The sequence below is a fragment of the Chiloscyllium plagiosum genome, chromosome 8 (assembly GCF_004010195.1).
Source record: "Chiloscyllium plagiosum isolate BGI_BamShark_2017 chromosome 8, ASM401019v2, whole genome shotgun sequence".
NCBI lineage: Eukaryota > Metazoa > Chordata > Chondrichthyes > Orectolobiformes > Hemiscylliidae > Chiloscyllium > Chiloscyllium plagiosum.
This window is the reverse complement of record NC_057717.1, coordinates 101,048,845-101,069,747: the sequence shown is the minus strand read 5'-3', so window position 1 is coordinate 101,069,747 and position 20,903 is coordinate 101,048,845. Positions and strand designations below refer to the sequence as shown.

General features: G+C 38.7%; 1 protein-coding gene and 1 long non-coding RNA gene across 3 annotated transcripts in view; one reads left to right on the top strand and one right to left on the bottom strand.

Annotated features, from left to right (window-relative positions):
• Window positions 1-8,816, bottom strand: part of LOC122552372 (tetraspanin-16-like) — a 16,580-nt gene extending 7,764 nt beyond the window's left edge. The window contains exons 1-4 of the mRNA XM_043695122.1: window positions 8,758-8,816; window positions 7,081-7,278; window positions 4,396-4,470; window positions 1,579-1,686 (exon numbers count right to left, since the gene is read on the bottom strand). Of these exons, the coding sequence (XP_043551057.1) occupies window positions 1,579-1,686; window positions 4,396-4,470; window positions 7,081-7,278; window positions 8,758-8,784 (408 nt within the window). The 5' untranslated portion in view covers window positions 8,785-8,816. The remainder of the gene's footprint in view (window positions 1-1,578; window positions 1,687-4,395; window positions 4,471-7,080; window positions 7,279-8,757) is intronic.
• Window positions 8,817-11,670: 2,854 nt separating this feature from the next.
• Window positions 11,671-20,903, top strand: part of LOC122552453 — a 32,991-nt gene continuing 23,758 nt past the window's right edge. The window contains exon 1 of one of the 2 annotated variants that reach the window (XR_006312405.1): window positions 11,671-11,734. This is a non-coding gene — a long non-coding RNA (uncharacterized LOC122552453). The other variant, XR_006312406.1, reaches the window with a different exon arrangement.

The following is a 20,903-nucleotide window of genomic DNA, read 5'->3' as shown; positions in this document are numbered from 1 at the left end:
TCCATCAAATTCAGCACCGCCTTCCTAACCTGCAATCTTCTTCCCGACCTCTCCGCCCCCACCCCAGTCTGACCTATCACCCTCACCTTGACCTCTTTCCACCTACCACATTTCCGACGCCCCGCCCCCAAGTCCCTCCTCCCTACCTTTTATCTTAGCCTGCTGGACAAACTTTCCTCATTCCTGAAGAAGGGCTTATGCCCGAAACGTCGATTCTCCTGTTCCCTAGATGCTGCCCGACCTGCTGCGCTTTTCCAGCAACACATTTCCAACAAATTACCTTGTGCCTGGAAAATCATTCCAATTCTATTGAGTTAAGTTACTTAAAGTAGTTTTAGAATGAATATTCTAATTTCCTCAGTAAGCCCTAATTCTGAAATATTGCACACTTTTCATCTTTTTAAAGGTTCATTTATATCTTGTGTAAAATGTCACTCATCTAGTTGGGCCTCATATTTCCTATGCATCAAAATGATTTTTTTGTCTACCCAAATTCTGCACTGAATGTATTGAATCTTAACAGTCAGGAAACTCTTCTCCCAAAACTCTGACTTACTTATACACTATGTACCACCATATGATCTTGTAGACTCTAGAAAACAGAAGAATATAGACATTCCCTTTATCATAAGGTCAGAAGTGGGGATGTTCGCCGATGATTACACAGTGTTCAGCACCATTCACGATTCCTCAGGTACTGAAGCTGTCCATATTCAAATGCAAAAAAATCTGGGCAATAAGCAGGCTTGGGCCGACAAGCGACGATTAACATTCGTGCCACACAAATGCCAGATAATGACCATCACCAATAAGAGACAATCTAATCACTGTCTCTTGACAATCAGGGTATTACCATCACTGAATCCCTCACTGTTAACATCCTTGGGGTTACCATTGATCAAAACCTCAACTGGACTGACCACATAAACACAGTGGCTACAAGAGCAGGCCAGAGATGAGGGATACTGCGGCGAGTAACTCGCCTCCTGACACCTCAATATCTATCCATCTTCTACAAGACACAAGTCAGGAATGTGATGGAATACTCCCCACTTGCTTGGGTGGGTACAGCTCCAACAACACTCAAGAAGCTTGACACTATCCAGGACAAAGCAACCCGCTTAATTGGCACCACATCTACAAACATTCAATCCCTCCATCACCGGTGCTCACGAACAGCAGTGTGTACTATGTACGGGATGTATTGCAGAAATTCACCAAAGATCCTTAGGCAGCACCAGCCACCAATCAAACCTACTGTATTAAAAAAAAGTACACAGGATGTCAAATACATTAGAAACTTTCTGGTCATTCAAATTCTATGAATGCAGAAAGGTTGATTAAGAAAAGCTAACAAAACAAACTAGAGATCGATTTGAAGTCTTCATGGTCCACATAGCTTAGCAGCTCCTGGGATAAAACTGCTCAGCCATTTGGCAGCTCCCTCAGCCACCTTCTTTTTTTTAAACTAGCTTTTCCTCTTGCTGTTGTTTAGTGAACCCCCTGCCTCGGAGTCAACATGCCAATGGAGTTTTACAGAAACATCAGTAATGCACATTGCAAACGTATTTAACTTACAGCTGCCATAACAGAATCCCATCCATAACTTGCAAAATTTTTGTCACCATATCCAGTGTAGTTGTTTTTTAATAAGTAAAGTGCTTCTTCTTCAAATACAGTTGCAACCTATAAAGAATATCAATATTAACTTTCAGTAACTGCACCTTTCTGTTTATCCACTCATTCCTCCTTTTCATGAGCCACTTTTAAATCATTGGTATTGCTGGCAAAATCAACATTTAATGCCCATCCTCAGTTGGCCCAACAAAACTGAGTGGATGCTAGATCACTTCAGAGGGCAGGTAAGGGCCAACTGGACTGATGGGTGACTGGATAAAGGCCAGACAAGTTAAGAATGACAGATTTCCAAGTCAAAAGGGACATGAGTAAACCAGTTGGGTTTTTATGTTGTTGATATTATCATTTTGTTTTGTATTTCCAGGTTTAAGAGTAACAAAAAGATGGGGTACTGGGCTAATGGTCGGATACATGGTAGTGTGGATGAGCAGAGGGATCTTGGTGTCCATGTACACAGATCTTTGAAAGTTGCCACCCAGGTAAATAGTGCGGTGAAGAAGGCATATGGCATACTGGCTTTTATTGGTAGAGGAATTGAGTTCCGGAGCCCTGAGGTCATGTTGCAGTTGTATAAGACTCTGATGCGGCCGCATCTGGAGTATTGTGTGCAGTTTTAGTCGCCATACTATAGGAAGGATGTGGAGGCACTGGAACGGGTGCAGAGGAGGTTTACCAGGATGTTGCCTGGTATGGTAGGAAGATCGCATGAGGAAAGGCTGAGGCACTTGGGGCTGTTCTCATTGGAGAAAAGAAGGTTTAGGGGCGACTTGATAGAGGTGTATAAGATGATTAGGGGTTTAGATAGGGACCACAGTGAGAATCTTTTCCCACGTATGGAGTCAGCTATTACAAGGGGGCATAGCTTTAAATTAAGGGGTGGTAGGTATAGGACAGATGTTAGGGGTAGGTTCTTTACTCAGCGAGTCGTGAGTTCATGGAATGCCCTGCCAGTAGCAGTGGTGGACTCTCCCTCTTTATGGGCATTTAAGCGGACATTGGATAGGCATATGGAGGATAGTGGGCTAGTGTAGGTTAGGTGGGCTTGGATCGGTGCAAAATCCAGGGCCAAACGGCCTGTACTGCGCTGTATTCTTCTATGTTCTATGTTTTAAAAACTAAGTTAAAATTGTTAAATTGTGATGATGGCATTTGAACTTAACGATGAATGTAGGCCCTCTAGATTACTGGTCTGGTGAAACAGCCACTCTTTAATAGCCCATAACATACATCTGAACAAATTCCTTGTGCAAATGGTTATCATCTCCACAGAAATATATTCCAGGCAGTTGGACTAATACAGTCCAAATGTTCCAATATTCTGGGTACAGCGTGAGAAAAGCAGAAATAAAAATAACAATAATAATTTAGGTTTTAAAAATGCACAAACTTGTTGTGAACAGTGACTTACATTTCCATAGCCCTTCCACTTGCAGGAAGACACCCCATCAGCAGAACAAAATAACAGATATTGAATACATGGAGTAAAAAGGAAAGACAGAGGGATAGAATAAGCATAACTTGTGAACAACTGAAACTGGCAAAATAGGATAGCAGAGTTGAATCTTTAAATGATGGAGCCATGGATTAAGGTTTCAGAAAGGAATATGTAAGAGAGGGACGTAGGCAGCTAACATCATGTATACATGAAAGTGCAACCAGACAGGGTTTGGGGTTTGGACAGTTTATTGAGGCTGAGATAGCAGGTGGGGAAACTGAGGTATTGCTCCCAGGCCAAAATGATGGTTTTGGTTTGACCAAAGTTAAGCGAGAAGAAATATTAGCTGCTCCAAGTGTTGATGATAGGAGGAGGTTTGAAAGCATACCGACAGTTTTTAAATGATTGGAGTTGGCAAGCAGGGAGAACTGTGTGATAGCAGCACACACATGGAAATTGACCCAAGCTCCTGAATATATTGGCAAGGGTATGGGGGAAATGTAGAGATAGTCAGGAATTGATCCATGAGTTGCAGCAGAAGTTACATGTGAGAAAACAAGGAAAGTAAACATTGAAGATAATGCAACAGCCATGTTTTGCAGAATGAGGCAAAAGAATTGCTTTGAAGTTGACTGCACAGGAAGAATCTTGGTAGAGGAAACAATAGTTAATGGTGCTGAGACCGGGACAGTTAGACTTTAGCTATTGTTACAGCTTGGGGTCAAGGTGAAAACCCTGGTTGAAGAGTCTGGAATAATCTTTCTTAAAGCATACATGCAATGCAGAAACATTTCAGGGTTTTGAAGAGAAATGAAAGCTGGGGATAACCTGTGGAGAGTGAACAGTGCTAAATGAAAATGCATGCATCATTGTGAGCAGTACACTTGCATGTTGCTCTGGACTATCAGATCAGTACACCGATGAAAACATTTATACCTCCAGTGTTTGGTGTGCTTGAGATGTCAAGGTCAAAGGGATAGCTACAAACTTGAGGTAGAGATTATACAGAGGGGGAATTAGGCCAGATAGGATGGGGTGAGCTCAGGAGAAAAAGCATGGTGACGAATTGAAATTGAAGTTTGAAATCACTGAGGCAAAGTGATCACTGAGGTGCAATTCAATGCAGAGAATAAAGGAAATGGTCAGTGATGATATCTTAGTGAGGACATTCTGATGGTACTTAGGGTTTGAAATGGAGTAGCAAAGCTCAAAGAGCTGGAAAGAAGTGCCTTAGTAGCCATTTTTAGGACATAGAACTATCAAGTGTTTAATACAGACAGGATCCGCATTACTAGGACTAAGACTAAAGGAGTGATATTTACAATTTTTTGAAAGACCAAAATGACAATTGCACAAGATATTTCTCCAATAAAAATCGTTGCCATGATTAAGAAGAACTGCAAGTTAAAAAGAAAAATATTAATTTTGAAATGCAATTTCACCACACTTAAGCATTAAACAATTTAAATGTTTTTCACAAATTATACAACAAATGCAGATTTAATTGTGTAATTTTATACTGTTAAACATGCAATGGGAAAGAGGAAAATGTCATTACTTCATTCAACAATACCAAGGCAGAGATAACGTTGTGGACTTTTTTTCAACCTGGGTGAGATAATCGGCAATAATAAACACTTAGTAATCATAAGATATTCAAATTGGTATCCACTAAAACACAGCTGAAATGCTGTTAATTGTTATAGGGGAATGGTAGTCTCAGGGGAAGAAGCAGCATGCACAGCATGTTTTTCCAGGTTCATAAGGTTATAGATAAATTCCCACAAGGTTTAAATTTCACAGTCTCCTACTGTAATGACCAAAATTGTCCTGTGACACAAATAACTCCTCCTCAGCAGGAAGTCACAGGAGTTGCATGGAGCAAGGAGACCAAAACACATTGCATCACCATTGATGCATATAGAATCCACTTTCTACATCTAGAAAGTCTGACTTTTTTTTAATCAAACGCATCCACAGTATTTTAATTGAGAGTAGGAGGATAGAAAGTATGGTGGGTCTATTGCCACTGCCAGTTAATTATTCATAGACAGTCAACAGAGAGCACATCACTAGGGCAGCATGGTGTCATCCAAAGCATCTCAACCTCAGTGGAGTGAGAGTTTCCCTTTTTCTCCGCATGTTCCCTGTAAAATCTGCAAAACTGAGGTGGAAAGGCCACCTCAGAAAATAGCTCCATGGCAGAAGGCAAGACAAGTCTCCTAAGTCGGTTGAAGAGGACAGCGGGTACAATATTCTAAGAATTTGTTTTAAATTAAGGATGCTTTCTAACTTCAAGCAATCGGTGAGGAATTCTGGAGTATGGTGTTGATACTTTGCAGCTTATTGCTGCATTAAATACAAAGGGGATGATTTTGACGTAAAAAATTGAAATAATCATCAGTTCACAGTTAGGTTTAATTGTTTACACCAAACTTAGTTTTGCAAGGTGTTTTTTTAAGAGACATACACCCACATCTCAGAGGTGTACAGATGTGTCATACAATGCTTAAAGAGCTTATAATATAACTTGGTCTCCGGACGACTATATTGTATCAGATCACATGCCTTTAAAATGGCACGGAAAAGGCCAAAATTTATTGCCCTTCCCCAAGGTGTATTTTGAGGGGAAGTGGGCACTTTTTTGGGTGGAGAGTGTGAGGAGGGGATCCAGCTGCCTTCCTGACTCTGTCCCAATTAAGTCTGGGGCTGGATGACTCAGAGAAGGCCTTCCTGCCCTGAAGACCATTGAGGCACTTAATGCTCAATTAAGAGCCTCATCCCATTGCTGCTGATATTCAACCAGCTGTAAACTGGTAAGTTGCAGGCAGGAAACCTGAAAAGCAAACTCTGTCAGGATAGATTTTAAAAAAAAACTCAAAATACTGTGGAAGTTGGAAATCAGAAACAAAAACAAAAATTGCCGAAAAATTCAGAGGTCTGGCAGCATCTGTGGAGGAATGCAGAGTTACCGTTTTGGTTACGGTGATCCTTCTTCAGAACTGATGGTAGCAAGGAAAAGGTTGGTATATGTGCTGAAACTGGGGTGTAGGCAGGGAAGGGAAGGTGTAACCAATAGGTGGAGATGGAGCTCAGAGAGACAGAGAACAACAGTTGGGCAGACAAAGGAACGGGTGACGGGAGAATCAATAGCTGCTATCAGGAACCATTCATGGTTGACAACGGGCTGTTTGTGGAAGCAGCCCATGTGATGACCAAGGTCTGGTGAACTGTATAAGGATGCAGTTGGGAAACAACATGGGAGAAGGTGTTCAGGCCCTAAAGTTACTGAAATCAATATTGAGTCCCAAAGGCTGCAGAGTCCTTGAGCAGAAAATGAAATTATGTTCTTCCAACTTGTGCTGAGCTTTGCTGGAGAACTCCAGCAAACTTCAGACAGAGATGTTGGTCAGAGAACACAGTGGTGTGTTGAAGTGACAGGACACAGAAAGCTCATGGTCATTTTTGTGGACAGAACATTGGTGTTCTGTAAAGTGGTCACTCACTCTGCATTTCATCTCACAAGTGCAGAGGAGACAACATTGTGAGCAGTGAATACAGTAGATTCAATTGAGTGAAGTACAGGTATATTGCTGCTTCACCTGGAAGGTGTATCTAGGCCTTGGATGGGGAGGAGGGAGGAACTCTATGACTGATCAAGGGACTCACATTGGGAAAAGCAAGGGGCCTTGGCTGGAAGTCAGCCTCTCTCCTTTGAGGTGATCTCCCTTGCCATCACGTTGGTGTATCCCAAGCCATAACTGCTATCCTGCCCTCACTCAACCATGGCCCATGTGTGTGTGTGCGCGTGCCATAGGTTCAACACTAATTGCATGAGAAACAATTAATTTTCTCAGCCTTTCTAAAAGGAGGTTACATGAGGCTGCTGACTGGCTCTTCAGCTAACAGGGGACACTCATGTCATTAACTGGCATTAAATATCATCCCGTAAAACAGTTTCAAATATTCTTTAGCCATCTATGCTCAGAGCAATTTCATAAACCTACCAGCATCAAAAGTAACTTGTTCTCTTTGATAACACCATAACAGCCAACCAACCCTAGCAATGCAAGGCAGCACCCTGCAGCAATACAAAAATAGCCGACGTTCAGAAAATGTCCTGCACGTGATCCCAGGATTTGCAGGATGGAATCGCCATGAACCTTTAGCCACACACCGAATCCAAGAAGCACAAAACCAGCAACCTAGAAAAGAATATTTCAATATTGCAGTATAGTACATCACAGTCTAGTGAAGTAATGTCTTCTTGGTAACAATCTTCACTGAGAAGACAGTTTTTGGTGTTTGTTAAGCTTCTGGAGAATGGAAGATTGATTTCTTTCACAGACTCAGCACTGACATTGAGTGCCTCTGTGTTCTGCATAGTGGAAACTAAGGAAGTGTGAAGCTCTCATAATCAAACCAAACAGTGGCCGAAAGCCCAAACCTCAAAGCAGCTAGGCGAGCTATACCAATGTGATGTTGTGCTTCTTATACCAGCTTTCCTGTGGTGTTTCTGAGTCAGTCTGCTAGTTCTGTGCCAGATTAAAGATAGAGGTATACACTGCAGATCAATAACCACAAAAAACTGGGCTAAAAGTGTCCATCTTCCAAGCCACTGACGAAAGGACATGTTCATCCCAGTCCATCAAAAGAGTCTGACTTGCTTCAGAGTTATGATTAGCCAGACTTTTCACACCCTTTCTTACTAGTTGAGGGCAATAGATTTAAATTTCACTTCAAATCTCATTTGTTTCATTTAAAAAGGTACAACCACAATGCCTTTTTAAGTTAAAATTATATTATATATTTAATAAGCCATGTGGAATTGTTCAAGATAAGTTCTTGAAATTACAAAGATTTCAAGTTGAAAGATTTGATCATTAATCATGTTAAAATTTGAAATATTTCTGCATAAATCTCAATAACATGCAGATAGTAATATTGTCAGTAACGTTTTAATAATCATTAATCGCTTATCATTTGAAATTAAGTTCTTATTCCCTCAACCAAATAATGCATAAAATGTTGCATAAACATTTTCTACATCTAGCCTTCCTTCAAATCAGAAATCAACAAATGTCAAATATAAGACTATTAGATCTAAGAACAGAAGTAGGTCATGGAGCCCATTTAATCTGCTCTGCCATTCAATGAGAGCATGGATGATATTGGGAAAACTTCAGGTGGAATCCCATGAGTTAACACTGAAGCTGGAGTTGGAGAGTGGCCTCGAAGTTGGGAGTGTGAATACCGGTTGGGAATACAAGCATTAAATAAAGGTCTCCCTTTTCAAACCATCACACATAATTTCCCTTCAACACAACACAGATATTGTGGGGAATTTATTGAAGTAAAATCCTATAACTAACAGAGTCTTCTACATATACAATATCTGTAACATCCTCCATTTGGCTGGTACCTCACTCACAGGTGAAAGAACAACAGAGAAAAGCAATCAGATAGGTCCTAAGTCACATAAACATAAAGACTGTGATCCTCTGCCATAAAATGTAGTACATTCTGGGCAGGAATGAATGCAATTGATAGAGGAACTTCAATATCCTAACATGAGCTGATCGAGGGGCCAAAATGAAATGACAGCTTCTTAACTCACAGCAGGAAGGCACTTTAACGTAAAGATAATTTACAATATATTAGTACAGATAATTGATAGTACTTACAGTTATGACAGCATTGATCCCAATCATTAAGAATTTTATACAGAAAAAAATACTTTGGACATGTGACTCCATATTCAGCTTTTTATTATTTGAGTTACACCATCTAAAAAGAAAGTATCTTTTTTAAAAAACACAGGACACATGATTAGTGTAAAAATAGTAACAGATGGAGCATGTTTGATAATGGATTAATAACAGTTACTCTTTTCACAACTATGTTGTCAGCGATAATGTAGTTACTGTATTTATAAGAAAGTTCTGCTTTTATTTCAAGGGATAACATTGTGATTAATGCTGACTATACTGTTACAAAACATTGCCTACTGTGTCAATCTCCTCACTTCTCATTTAAGCTTCTTGGAGATGAAATGGTTCTGTCCAATTTTCAACCTTTTCTATTGGAAGGCCTGGTGTTGTGTAGATTGATACCTCACCAAGACTACCTTGCCCAGATCGAATTCTCCCATTGCATTCATAGCATTGCTTACAACAAATACTCCCAAAGCTTGGAAGGTTTACTAATCAGTATTTGTCATGATCTAATGGAAGTGATGGATGCTTATTAACCTAAGAGATTTCAGCACCCTGATGTGCTGAGCAGATGTTCCCAATTGTTTACAACACACATCATTGGTGTACTGAACTGCAGCCTTGCAGTGAATTGCAATAGAGTTGGTTTAGTCCCCAATCATAACTATAAGGTGATGTCGTAATTGATATTCTGTTTACAAATGTTATCATGGTGTCGGTCTACCTAATTTCTTATTGGGTATCATTCTGCTAATTCACCTTCACTATACTACTGCCATTTCTGATCTAACATGCATCTTGTGGATAATAAACAGTTTTGTTTCTTCTGCTTTAGATTCAGGTTTCTACATAAATAACAAATATGTATCCCCTTTTTTACTTCAAAGTTTTCTATGAAGATTTCATGACTGAGTTAACTTTAGATACATTTTTAGCTGGCTGTTTTTGTGTGGGTAATCTGATTTTTGAAGCTACACTTTATGTAATATTATAAATAGTGAACTTTCCCTGCGCAGTAAGGACTATTGAAGTCTAACTTTCACATAGATATTTTTGACAAGGACTGGAACATCTTGATGCTATTACAGTATATCTACTACCAATCACCTGCAAGAAGATCAAATTAAGATTCTTTTAAAAAGGTAAATAAAACCAAAAGAAATGTGGATGCTGTAAATCAGAATCAAAACAGAAATTGCTGTAAAAGCTCAGCATATCTGGCAGCCACCTGTGGAGAGAAATCAGAGTTAATGTTTTGGGTTGAAAGACCCTTCCTCTAAACGATGGTTCTATCTACCATCAGTTCTGAGGAAGGATCACTCAACCGGAAACCTTAACTCTGATTTCTCTCCACAGATGCTGCCAGGTTTGCTGAGCTTTTACAGCAATTTCTGTTTTTGAATCGCTTAAACGTATTGGCTGAGAGCCTTGTCAGTGATCCAAAATTCCTGAAGCATGCTAGAGCTATAAGTGCATTGGACTGTAATTTCTCAAAGAAATTAAGCCAATTTGTGGTCAAGCCCAATGCAAGTCACAGGGTGCGAGCTCCCTTTAGATTCAAACTATCATCATTGAATAGGAGCTTCCTTTTTCTGTGCATTGACATTTCTGTTCATTTTGATGTTTAAATAAGGCTTATCCAAAAGTTGATGCCAGAGTTATGAATGCATTGAATGGTGCTGTTACTGTACTCAAAGCAGACACGAACTAATTCACGGCAGAAAACAAAGTCAGTTCAACCAATCAAAGTACCATTTTAACTAAGTGTTAATTATTGCTTGTCAACATCTGTGGCACTGAAAATCAGTTGTTACAAATGTGGATTCTCCTTTGCTGAAGAATGTCAAAACTAAACTTTTCTTAACTCTTCCTTTTTTCTTTATTTACCTTTGATTCTGCATTGCATTCACATACTAATTTACATTTCCCTTTCAAGTCCTTGTATTGTTATTTCAACAAAAATTCAATTGTTTTGGTTAAGGTGATGCCCTGTTGGGCACTCTGCTCAATCAGGTCCCAAGTGACTTGTTTTTCTTGCTGCTATGTTATCAGTTGGGAATTTAAAAGAACTTATCACGCACACAAAAAAAAGTAAAAACTTATTGGCACAAGTGCAAGTCTTGCTAAACTCCTGTTGTCATTAGATGCTATGCTAGGGCACATGACAGCTCAACATGTTTCCTGCTGTACACAGATACCTATGGGTCAGTTCCCAAAGTAGTTTAATATCACTGGAGCCCTTACTGAATATTATTAACATCAGTAACTGGACAGTCAAGAGTGGTGGGATTCACATTAGATTAGATCAATAAACAAGATTTCACCTGTAACAAAATCTATTTTTCCTCAACTATGAAGTACTTTGAACAAAAAAAAAGCATCACCCCAATCATTAAATGTTTCCTTGAGGACATTTGTTCTGCTTTTTACTATATTTTTGTTGTGTAGTGTTTTTCTGATCTTTTGTGCTGTATTTAGTAAATTGTGTTGTGGTAACATGCAAAAATATTGTACAATCAGTTCTTTACAATGAAAAGAAAGGTGATGCACACCAATTTGAAGCTGATACAATCAGATATAATCAACTCCACTTTCAATATTACCTTATCTTTCAGCGAAACGTTGTTGGGGTTAAAAGAAGAGAGTCGTCAGGAAACAAGAGACTCCAGGACAAATATTGAAGATGATGATATGTGCACTGGACAGTGGAAAAATAACGGGTTAACCCCACTCTCAACTTAATCAAAATCGAGTAGAATTGGTCTTTTCTTTCTGACTGAGTTGGAAAGACTTACAAGGTTGAGCTTGTTGCTTGAGGGGGGTTGACGTTACTGGAACCGAACCCGGAGCCTGTTTGAATTGAGAGCTCGAGGCCCAACGGCCACCCCACGCGCCGGAAGCCATGTTGTTCCCTCTCCTGACAAGGCGAGATGGAAGGTGGAAAAAGGTATTGTAGGAATATTTCTCCAACTCCTCCAAAACGTCTGAAGGCTTGACCACCCTAATAACGGCGTTTTTTTCTTGTTTTAAAACTGATGATTTGCTTACTCGGGGGTAAGGAGCAATACCATCCTCTTTAAGTGTGTGAGCTATTTACATGCACGTTTTCCTTTTCCAAAAAAAAACAACTTTCATTAAGCCGAAAATGTAACAAAAAGTGCGAAACAAAGTGAATTTCATTGCATTTCTATTTTATATAATGATAGTACATTCATATTTAGAAGTGTTGAATTTATTATCCTGCCTTTGCCAAAATTGTAATGTCATGTTCAGTAAGCCTATAGAGTTATTTGGTTGGTCATCACCAGAGAAAAACGTAGATTGTTATATAAGAAGGTCACTTGGTTCATTCATGAGGTTGCATTGGGTCTGTTTTCCTTGCAATGATGAAGGTTAAGAGGTGTATTAAAAGTGAATAAAGATGATGGGAAGTTTTCTTGAAGGGAGGAGGGAAAAAAAGTCTCTATGGTGAGAGGGTCGGGTAGAAAAAGATCTGGAGGAGAGACGGGGCGAATTTCTTTTCAGAGACTTGTCAGAATTTGGAATACTCTAAGTGGAAAGGTGATGGTGCAAATTCCAAAGATAACTTTAAAAGGCATTTGGATGTATAAATGTTGATGAGGCACTTGCAAGAATGTGTGACAAAGTGTAACTACAGTTGCAAAGAGATGGACAAAATTAGAATTGGCTTTATTGTCACATTTACTTGAATGAGTGCAGTAAAAAGTTTACAAGTCGCCACTGATGGGACCATCTTAGCTACAAAGTTATCTAGGTACAGATTATTAAGTTACAAATTCTCAAGGAAAAAAAGGACAAATGAAGAAATGAAAAGTCTGGCATTACAGATCATTGGAATAAGTTAGAAAAACAATATGCAGGCGCATTGAGTTAAATAGTGATGGATTGTGCTTGTAAACTGATGTGGTTGTCATGAATAAATTGGGCTTGCCTGTCCAAACCTGGCACATTTGCTCAGGAGAGTCAGGAAAAGCAACCAATGCTTCAGCTTAGTGTCATATAGGTTCGAAACAGACCTTCGGTCCAACCAGTCCATGCTGACCATAATCCCAAACTAAACTTTCACCTGTCAGTGTTTGGCCCATATCCTTCCAAATATGTCTTATTCATGTACTTATCTAAGTGTCTTTTAAATGTCGTAACTGGATCTGCATCCACCACTATTTCTGCAAGTTCATTTCAGACATGAACCACTCTCATAGATTGGACTGGGTGGACAAAGTGAAAAACCACACAATACCATGTTATAGTCCAACAGGTTTATTTGGAAGTACTAGCTTTCAGAACGCTGCTCCAGCTGTGGAGCAGGATCATAAGACATAGAATTTAGAGCAAAAGATCTCAATGTCATGCAACTGAAATGATATATTGAATAAATCTTTTACAAGGTTGAGAGGAAGTTTAATAGAAACTTACAAGATAATGCATGGCTTAGAAAGGGTAGACGCTGTTTCCATTAGGCGGGGAGACTAGGACCCGTGGGCACAGCCTTAAAATTAGAGGGGGTCAATTTAGAACGAAAATGAGGAGACATTTCTTCAGCTAGAGTGGTGGGCCTGTGAAATTCATTGCCATGGAGTGCAGTGGAGGCCAGGACGTTGAGTGTCTTCAAAACAGAGATTGATAAATTCTTGATCTTGCAAGGAATTAAGGGCTACAGGGAGAGTGCAGGTAAGTGGAATTGAAATGCCCATCAATCATGATTAACTGGCGAGTGAACTCAATGGGCTGAATGGCCTTGCTGCCACTCCTATGTTTTATGGTCTTAAACCTAGATTGCTGTATTTGTCTGTCATCTTTTAGAATGGGATTATAGGTTTCAGCTCATTAAAATATAAATCCCAGAACTTCTTTCCAGTCACATTCTTGAGTTAACTTAAGGTTTTATAAAAAAGGTGACTTCTCAGCTCAGACAATCCATTAAAGCTTTGGGGTTAGAGACTATCTATATCCCAATCTTGAGCCAAACTGGTTCTATTTCCTAAGTAGGAATTTATAAAATGTTATATGGATTGACTGTTTGCATTGAGTGTCTGCAGATTATATGCTTTTTGAACAAAGTAGAATGTATCTGCAAATACAATTCTGCAATTGCAAATTCACCCCATAGACTTATATGTGTGTGTGTGTGTGTGAGACAGCCTCTCATCAGTTTATACTCTGTCACACTCATGCATACTCTCCACCAAGCATGCACACACGTAAACACACACTGTCTCTCACACTCACACGCGCACACTCTCACTGTTTCGCGCACATACTCTCTCTCCCCCCTATCTCCCCCCCCCAAACACGCGCGCACTCATAAGTCTATGGGGTGAATTTGCATTTACAGAATTGTAATTGCAGATACATTCTATTTTGTTCAAAAAGCACACAATCTGCAGCCACTCAGTGCAAGCAGTCAATCCATGTAACATTTTGTTTAGGAAATAGAACTAGTCTGGCTCAAGATTGGGATACAGACAAACTCTAACCTCATACCTTTAATGAATTGTCTGAGCTGAGATTTATTAATATAAAACCTTAAGTTATCTCAAGAATGTGACTGGAAAGAGGTTCTGGGGTTTATATATTAATGAACTGAAACCTGCAACTCTTTCTAAAAGATGAAAGGCTTAAAAGCAATCTAGGTTTATTCAATATATCGTTTAATTTGAATGACACTCAGATCTTTTGCTATAAGTTCTGTGTAATATGATCCTGTTCCACAGCTACCTGAAGGAGCAGCGCTCTGGAAACTAATACTTCTAAATAAACCTGTTGGACTATAACATTGTGTAGTATGATTTTTAACTTTATCCAGCCTCATACAGCACAGCCTGTAAGAAGAAAAAGCCTTTCATGTCTTTTTTTTTAAATTCAGGATATAAAGGATTGTTTTGGAGGAGTTTAGGGAGAGGTGTTAAAAGTTTTGTGTAAGAATGTCTCAGTAGCAGTAATCTGTACTTGCCCTTAAGTTGAGCTAAGAGACTACATCTGACACACAAGAAAATGTAATTAGCTATTAAGGAATATTTAATAAACCTAAGCTGTTTATCATGACTGAACCAGTCTTCCTCTGCGTACAATGTTGTATGGGCACCCTTCTCCATTTGGCATCAGTAATGTAGACGGATATCAGTGCAGAGAATTCTGGCAATGAATCGGTCCAGTTGTAGCATCCTAAGTAGTTCTTGTGAGATCCAACATTTACAATAGAAAAGAGTTTGATCGGAGGTTTGTGTGAATTGAAGCCTTAAGGGAATAAGCTCACAAAATGAACCTATTATATTGTGAAAAAAAGACTTATAGGTGTTTTAAATGCTGAGACGAATGAGCAGAAGTAAAATAACTTAATTGGATTTTTACCCAAAATTTATATTATAACATCAGCGGGCCTCAAGTAAGATCCAAGATTAGATGAAATCTACCTGCACCACCACCATATATTAGTGGCTATGTGCATTAAAGAAAGTAATTAAAATCTTTAAAAAGAGTTGGATGAATATGTGGCTGGGAACAGGATTGAATATTATTGGAATAATTACTGTGACACAAATGATTTAACATTGAATGAAAGTCTTGTTAATTAAGCAATAGATATGTCCTGCAAGAAGAAGTAAATGAAAAGCACTAATAATGTAGAACGTAGTGTGATAGATATTTATCTTCTAATATTTTCAGGGTATTATAAAAATAAGATATTTTAAATAAATGCCACATTTCAGTGAGTATTATTCAAGTCAACTACTAAATGCTACAGTGTGTCAAATGGGTCCATTTTTGGATTTGCATTGCAAAATATTTGGACACAAAATCAATGTAACTAATCAGAAAGTGTGACAAAAATGCAAGGATATTTTACAATAAATATCCACACATCCTTTCTCTGTTTAATTTCACATCCAGAACCCCAAGAAAAACCTGCTTGTTTGTGGATTGATTCAGGGCCATGTTAATGTCATGATTTTATTTTGTCTAATTCTTGTACTTCGGCCAGCGTGGTGCTGAATTTAGTTCTTGTCTGCATACAAAATGAGTGACCAAACCTGCTAGCAACTGAGCAAGATCTGAAAGTCCATTTAAGACACACAGGGAAGATTATTTGAAGAAGTACTGGACCAAGTCGCTCTTGTTTTTTCTAGGTTTTTCTGTTACTATTTTGGTTTTATGAACCTTCATGACAATTTTTCCACTGTTTTTCTTTTAAATTCATTCTCCCATGAGAATCCCGATTATTTTTGTGTGATTTGAAAGAAAATAGAATACTCAATGGACAGGTGCCCATTAGGACAGAATGTACCAGAAGCTGTCTGTATCCTCTCACTGATAGTCATGCACAAGAATCTCATCAGATAAAGTGCATGAAACTCTGTAAGATTGCACTTCCTCTTCACTTTATAACACAAAATTATGAGGATTTATGTCACATGCTCTAAACAGATCTGCAGACAAAATTCTTCATGGTTAGAATGGTCTTTATATTTTATGCTTCGAGATCATTTCAAAATATCAGTAGTTACCTACAGACATAAGTAATTCAGCTTTCCGTATATCTTAAGAGATGTAATTAATTTAATTTCCCTTTACGGGCAAAACAAGAAGGGACAGATTAAAATAACATCTTCCATTTAAGATGGAGTTGAGGAATTTTTTCCATCAGAGGATCATGAGCTTTTGGAACTCTTTCCCAAAGAGCAGTGGAAGTAGGGTCGTTGAATAAGTTTAAGGCTGAGGTAAATAGATTTTTGACTAACAAGGAAGTCGGGGGACATGGGAATAGGTAGAAATGTGGAATTGAGATGAAAATCAGATCTGTCATTTTCTTTAGTATAGTTTAGGTGATAGCTTATATTCATACTCACTTTCTTCTAGTCACTATAATCTCATTTTACCATGTAATGTTTCCTTATCTGGTGCCTATATCTAGGCTCATGTGTAATCAATGAGCAGCTTTCTGAATTTCTCTATAGCATTCCACCATCCTCCAGATACTTGTCCAGAAAAAGCAAGTTTGAAGATAGCTCCTGAATGATAAAGACTATTGCAAGGTTTGTGAAGAAGGAAGGATACTCAAAAAATACAGTCCGCAGATTCCTCAGGAACAAACGACGACAAGCAGACCTAACACAGCCAGAAACCCTAACCACCTTACCATACATCAAAGAAGTCTCAGAAATGACAGCCAGACTACTAAGACCCCTCGGAATCCTAGTAGCACACAAACCCACCAACACTCTCAAACAAAAGCTAACAAACTTAAAAGACCCAGTACAACCCATGGACAAAACCAACGTCATCTACAAAATTCCATGCAAGGACTGCCACAAACACTACGTAGGACAAACAGGAAGAAAGTTAGCCACCAGGATACACGAACACCAGCTAGCCACAAAAAGACACGACCCTCTCTCCCTCGTAGCCCTACACACTGATGAAGAAAACCACCATTTTGACTGACACAACACATCTATCCTGGGACAGGCTAAGCAAAGACATGCCAGAGAATTCCTAGAGGCCTGGCACTCCAACCACAGCGCCATAAACAAACACATAGATCTAGATACCATCTATCATCCCCTCAGAAAACGAACAGGAAATGACATCACCACAAACCCCAGGAACCCCATCCAGGACAAACATATAAATAGAAAGCAGGAAACAACAACTTCGCTTCACTTGGAGGTCGCCACTGATGATATTACCTAGCCAGGTAATGAAATGTCTGGATATCAAACCTACAGCTCAGCAAGCAAACCTACACCCTAGATAAAGACTATTCTTTAAAATTATCATTCATAAAATCCGAAAGACACCAAATTAGCTTTGAATGTATAAACACTTAGCATTTAAAATTATTTTACTTAGACTTGGTTCAATACAATAAAAACAATTCTATTTTAAAAGAAAGCCAAGGAAACTAATCTGATTGCATTTTTTTATGATCACAACTCAATAATTAACTACTCACTAAATTAGCAAACATATTGTCATGACACAGGTTAAACCCTCCTACTTAATTTAAAACCAGCAACACCGAAAAGATTTATCCTGCGCAGTAATCTGTAAAAATTCGAGTAGCCAAGAACTATTTAAAGTAAAAATTAACAACTTTATTTCTTAAAGTATAACAGAGAATAATTAACTAACAACAATGTACAAGTCCTTACTCTAATCTATCTTTTATCTTCCCTTCTATAACACTAGTCCGATAAAACTCCCAATTAAGATTTACAAAATAATACTTCTTATCTCAAAACAAGGCAACTTTCGGTTCTTCCATTTGGATCTTCTTGTGTCTTCTTTTCTTCTTAGGGATTTCTGTGTCATAGTTTACTGATTGAAAGGTACCTTTTAAGAGAGCTATTTTTCAAGCAGTCTGTTTACGTGCTGAGCTTGGCAGTTCTCCTCTCAACTGTTCAATTTTCCCCGGTCTTAATACTCCCCCAAAGCATATGATCATGTCATTGGCTTTTAAGATTGTCAATATACTAAATTCAAAGTGGATTGGAGTTTGGTATTTTTCAGAGTATAATTTAAACTGATTGGCCAAATTCAAATTTGTTTTTGTCTTCAGGCAACGAGCTAATTGAGTTATTCGACCAAGTGTTACATTGTTACCTTATTGAGAACACTTGGTGCTGTGTCCAGTAGTTCTGCTTTTAACTCTCTCAAAAGGTACAGTACACCCACATCTTCCTAACAATATTCTTTTCAATAAACCTATTGCCGTCAAATTAGGAGTGGGAAAAGAGGGGAACTATTTGACTCTCAGCTATTTGTAACACTAATAGCCCTGTAATGGACATGAGTAAACTGAACAGGATCAGATTCAGCTCAGCTCCTCCCACAGTCAGTAAACTGCCAACTGCAGTCATTTAAATTTGCATTGCCCACTTGAGTGAGAAAATGTAACCGCACCCCAGCCAGGGTCAGCATAGGAGTGGCAAAAAGCTACTCATCCTCTTTTACATGCTTTGGAGGTGCCGGTGTTGGACTGGGGTGGACAAAGTTAAAAATCACACAACACCAGGTTATAATCCAACATGTTTATTTGGAAGCACTATCTTTCAAAGCGCTGGTCCTTCATCGGGTGGTTGACAATGCGCTTTGAAAGATAGTGCTTCCAAATAAACCTGTTATACTATAACCTGGTGTTGTGTGATTTGTATCTTTATTATGCTGCAACCTTTAATTAGATCATTGTTGTCATGTACCTTAACTTCATTTATCTACCTTTTGTTTTACATATCTTATCAAATATAAGCCTTATGTATTTTTTTTTCAAGGGACTAGAGTTAATGTTGGTGGGGGGGGTGATCTTCCTTTCTTCAGAGCAGTGCCTTGGGATCTTTTACAACCATTCAAAAGTGCAACTCAGTTTGACCTCTCCGGGAACTTCATAGACCAGTGTGTCAAATAATGTGCAACTGGAAGGCCATTTTGAAGGTCATTGCCATGCTCCAGTATGAATTTCTGGACGTTATAGAAATGCAGACTTGGAGAATACATGATTAATTGGACAGTCAGTTTTGCAAATTATCTAAAATGGTTAGGAATTGGAGGACTCATATCAGGCTGATCAAAAGAACAAGTTACTAGGAAGTAAAATTTCTCAGAAAGCATTATCAATTTCTGGAAAATAAACTACTAATAGTTGATAAATGTGGAGTCATTATAATTCTTTAAAGGGAACCTGAGTTTCAGAAAAGGAACAATTTCAATTACAGGAGCTATATTGCTAATCAGCTGATATTATAATAAGCTGTGAACTACTGTGCTCAGTTTCGCTTGACTAAAGAAATTTGCCAAAGGTTTTTCTCTATTGGATTCAGTTTTCTTTTTCTTCTCTGCTTTGAAAGTATCATGGTTTGGGTGCATTAAAATGGCATACAAGGTTCATCAATGATGTAATGATTTGTATCTGAAAGTATGTCTGAAGGGCTGTTCTTGCCCTTTTCAGAAGCCTTTACACTTGTTACTATTTTGTGATGCTTGTGTCCCTGGTAATGTCAGGATTCATTGCTAATTCCCAATTGCTCCTGAAAGGATGGTGGTGAACTGTTGCTTGAATACAAATGAGTGACTTGTTGGGTCATTTCAGAGATGTAGTTAAGAGTCAATCAAATTGCTGTGTCTCTGGAGTTAAGGTAAGGTGAGGTCGGAGCAGCAGAAATTTTCCTCACTAAAGGCAATTAATGAGCATTTAATGGCAATCCAGTAGTTGCATGATTACCATTACTGACACTAACATTTCATTCCAAATGTATTTTATTTGTTGAATTTAAATTCCCCCAGCTATACTGAATCATTTGAGCATATATTTCTAGATCATGAGTTCAAGCCTCTGGATTTTCAGTCCAGTAACATTTCATTGTCTGACACTTCAATAGTTTGTGCTAAGTAAGACATGTTGGCAAACTTTTGCAATAATGTTCCACATCCACTGGTTTCAGTGTTACCAGGCTTTTTACTAAATAAATGTATGCATGAATTTCTAGATTTTGTTTCTACAGTGCTTCCAATTAGTGACAATACTTAATGTATGTGCTTTTAACTAAGTTCGCTGAGTATCTTTGTGCAAACTTAACGTGTGGGGCGCACTTTAGTCTCAGGATAGTGGTGGCCATTGCCATGTAATAAGTGTCCTGCCATAGGGTGCAGCCTCTGCAGTTAATGAAAGAGCCAAGTACATATGGTTTCTAGCCCTTGTGTACCATTTGAGTGAGCTGGCTAGAGGATGAGGTGCATAGACACACTAAGGATCAGCTACACCTTCTGTGTCCATTCCAGCCATGCATATAATACTCAGATGAGGCAACATCTGCAGAGAGAAACAGAATTATCACTTCAGTTTAATGACCATTCATTAAAATGGGAAAGGAATTCCTATGCTGCAGGGCACCACCCCATAATGAACCCCTGGTGCAGTAGCTGAGTTCAAGGCAGAGGTGAAAAAAATACTTCTGCACAATTGGGAAGCACCAGTTGGGTTCATTTGTGATTGTGTGCAAAAATCACACACTGCTGATATTTGGAAAACTAGTTAGTTCGAAGAGAGTTTAGGGATTTAAATTCAGCATCAGTCACAACTTTCCTGTGAAACTAGAAAA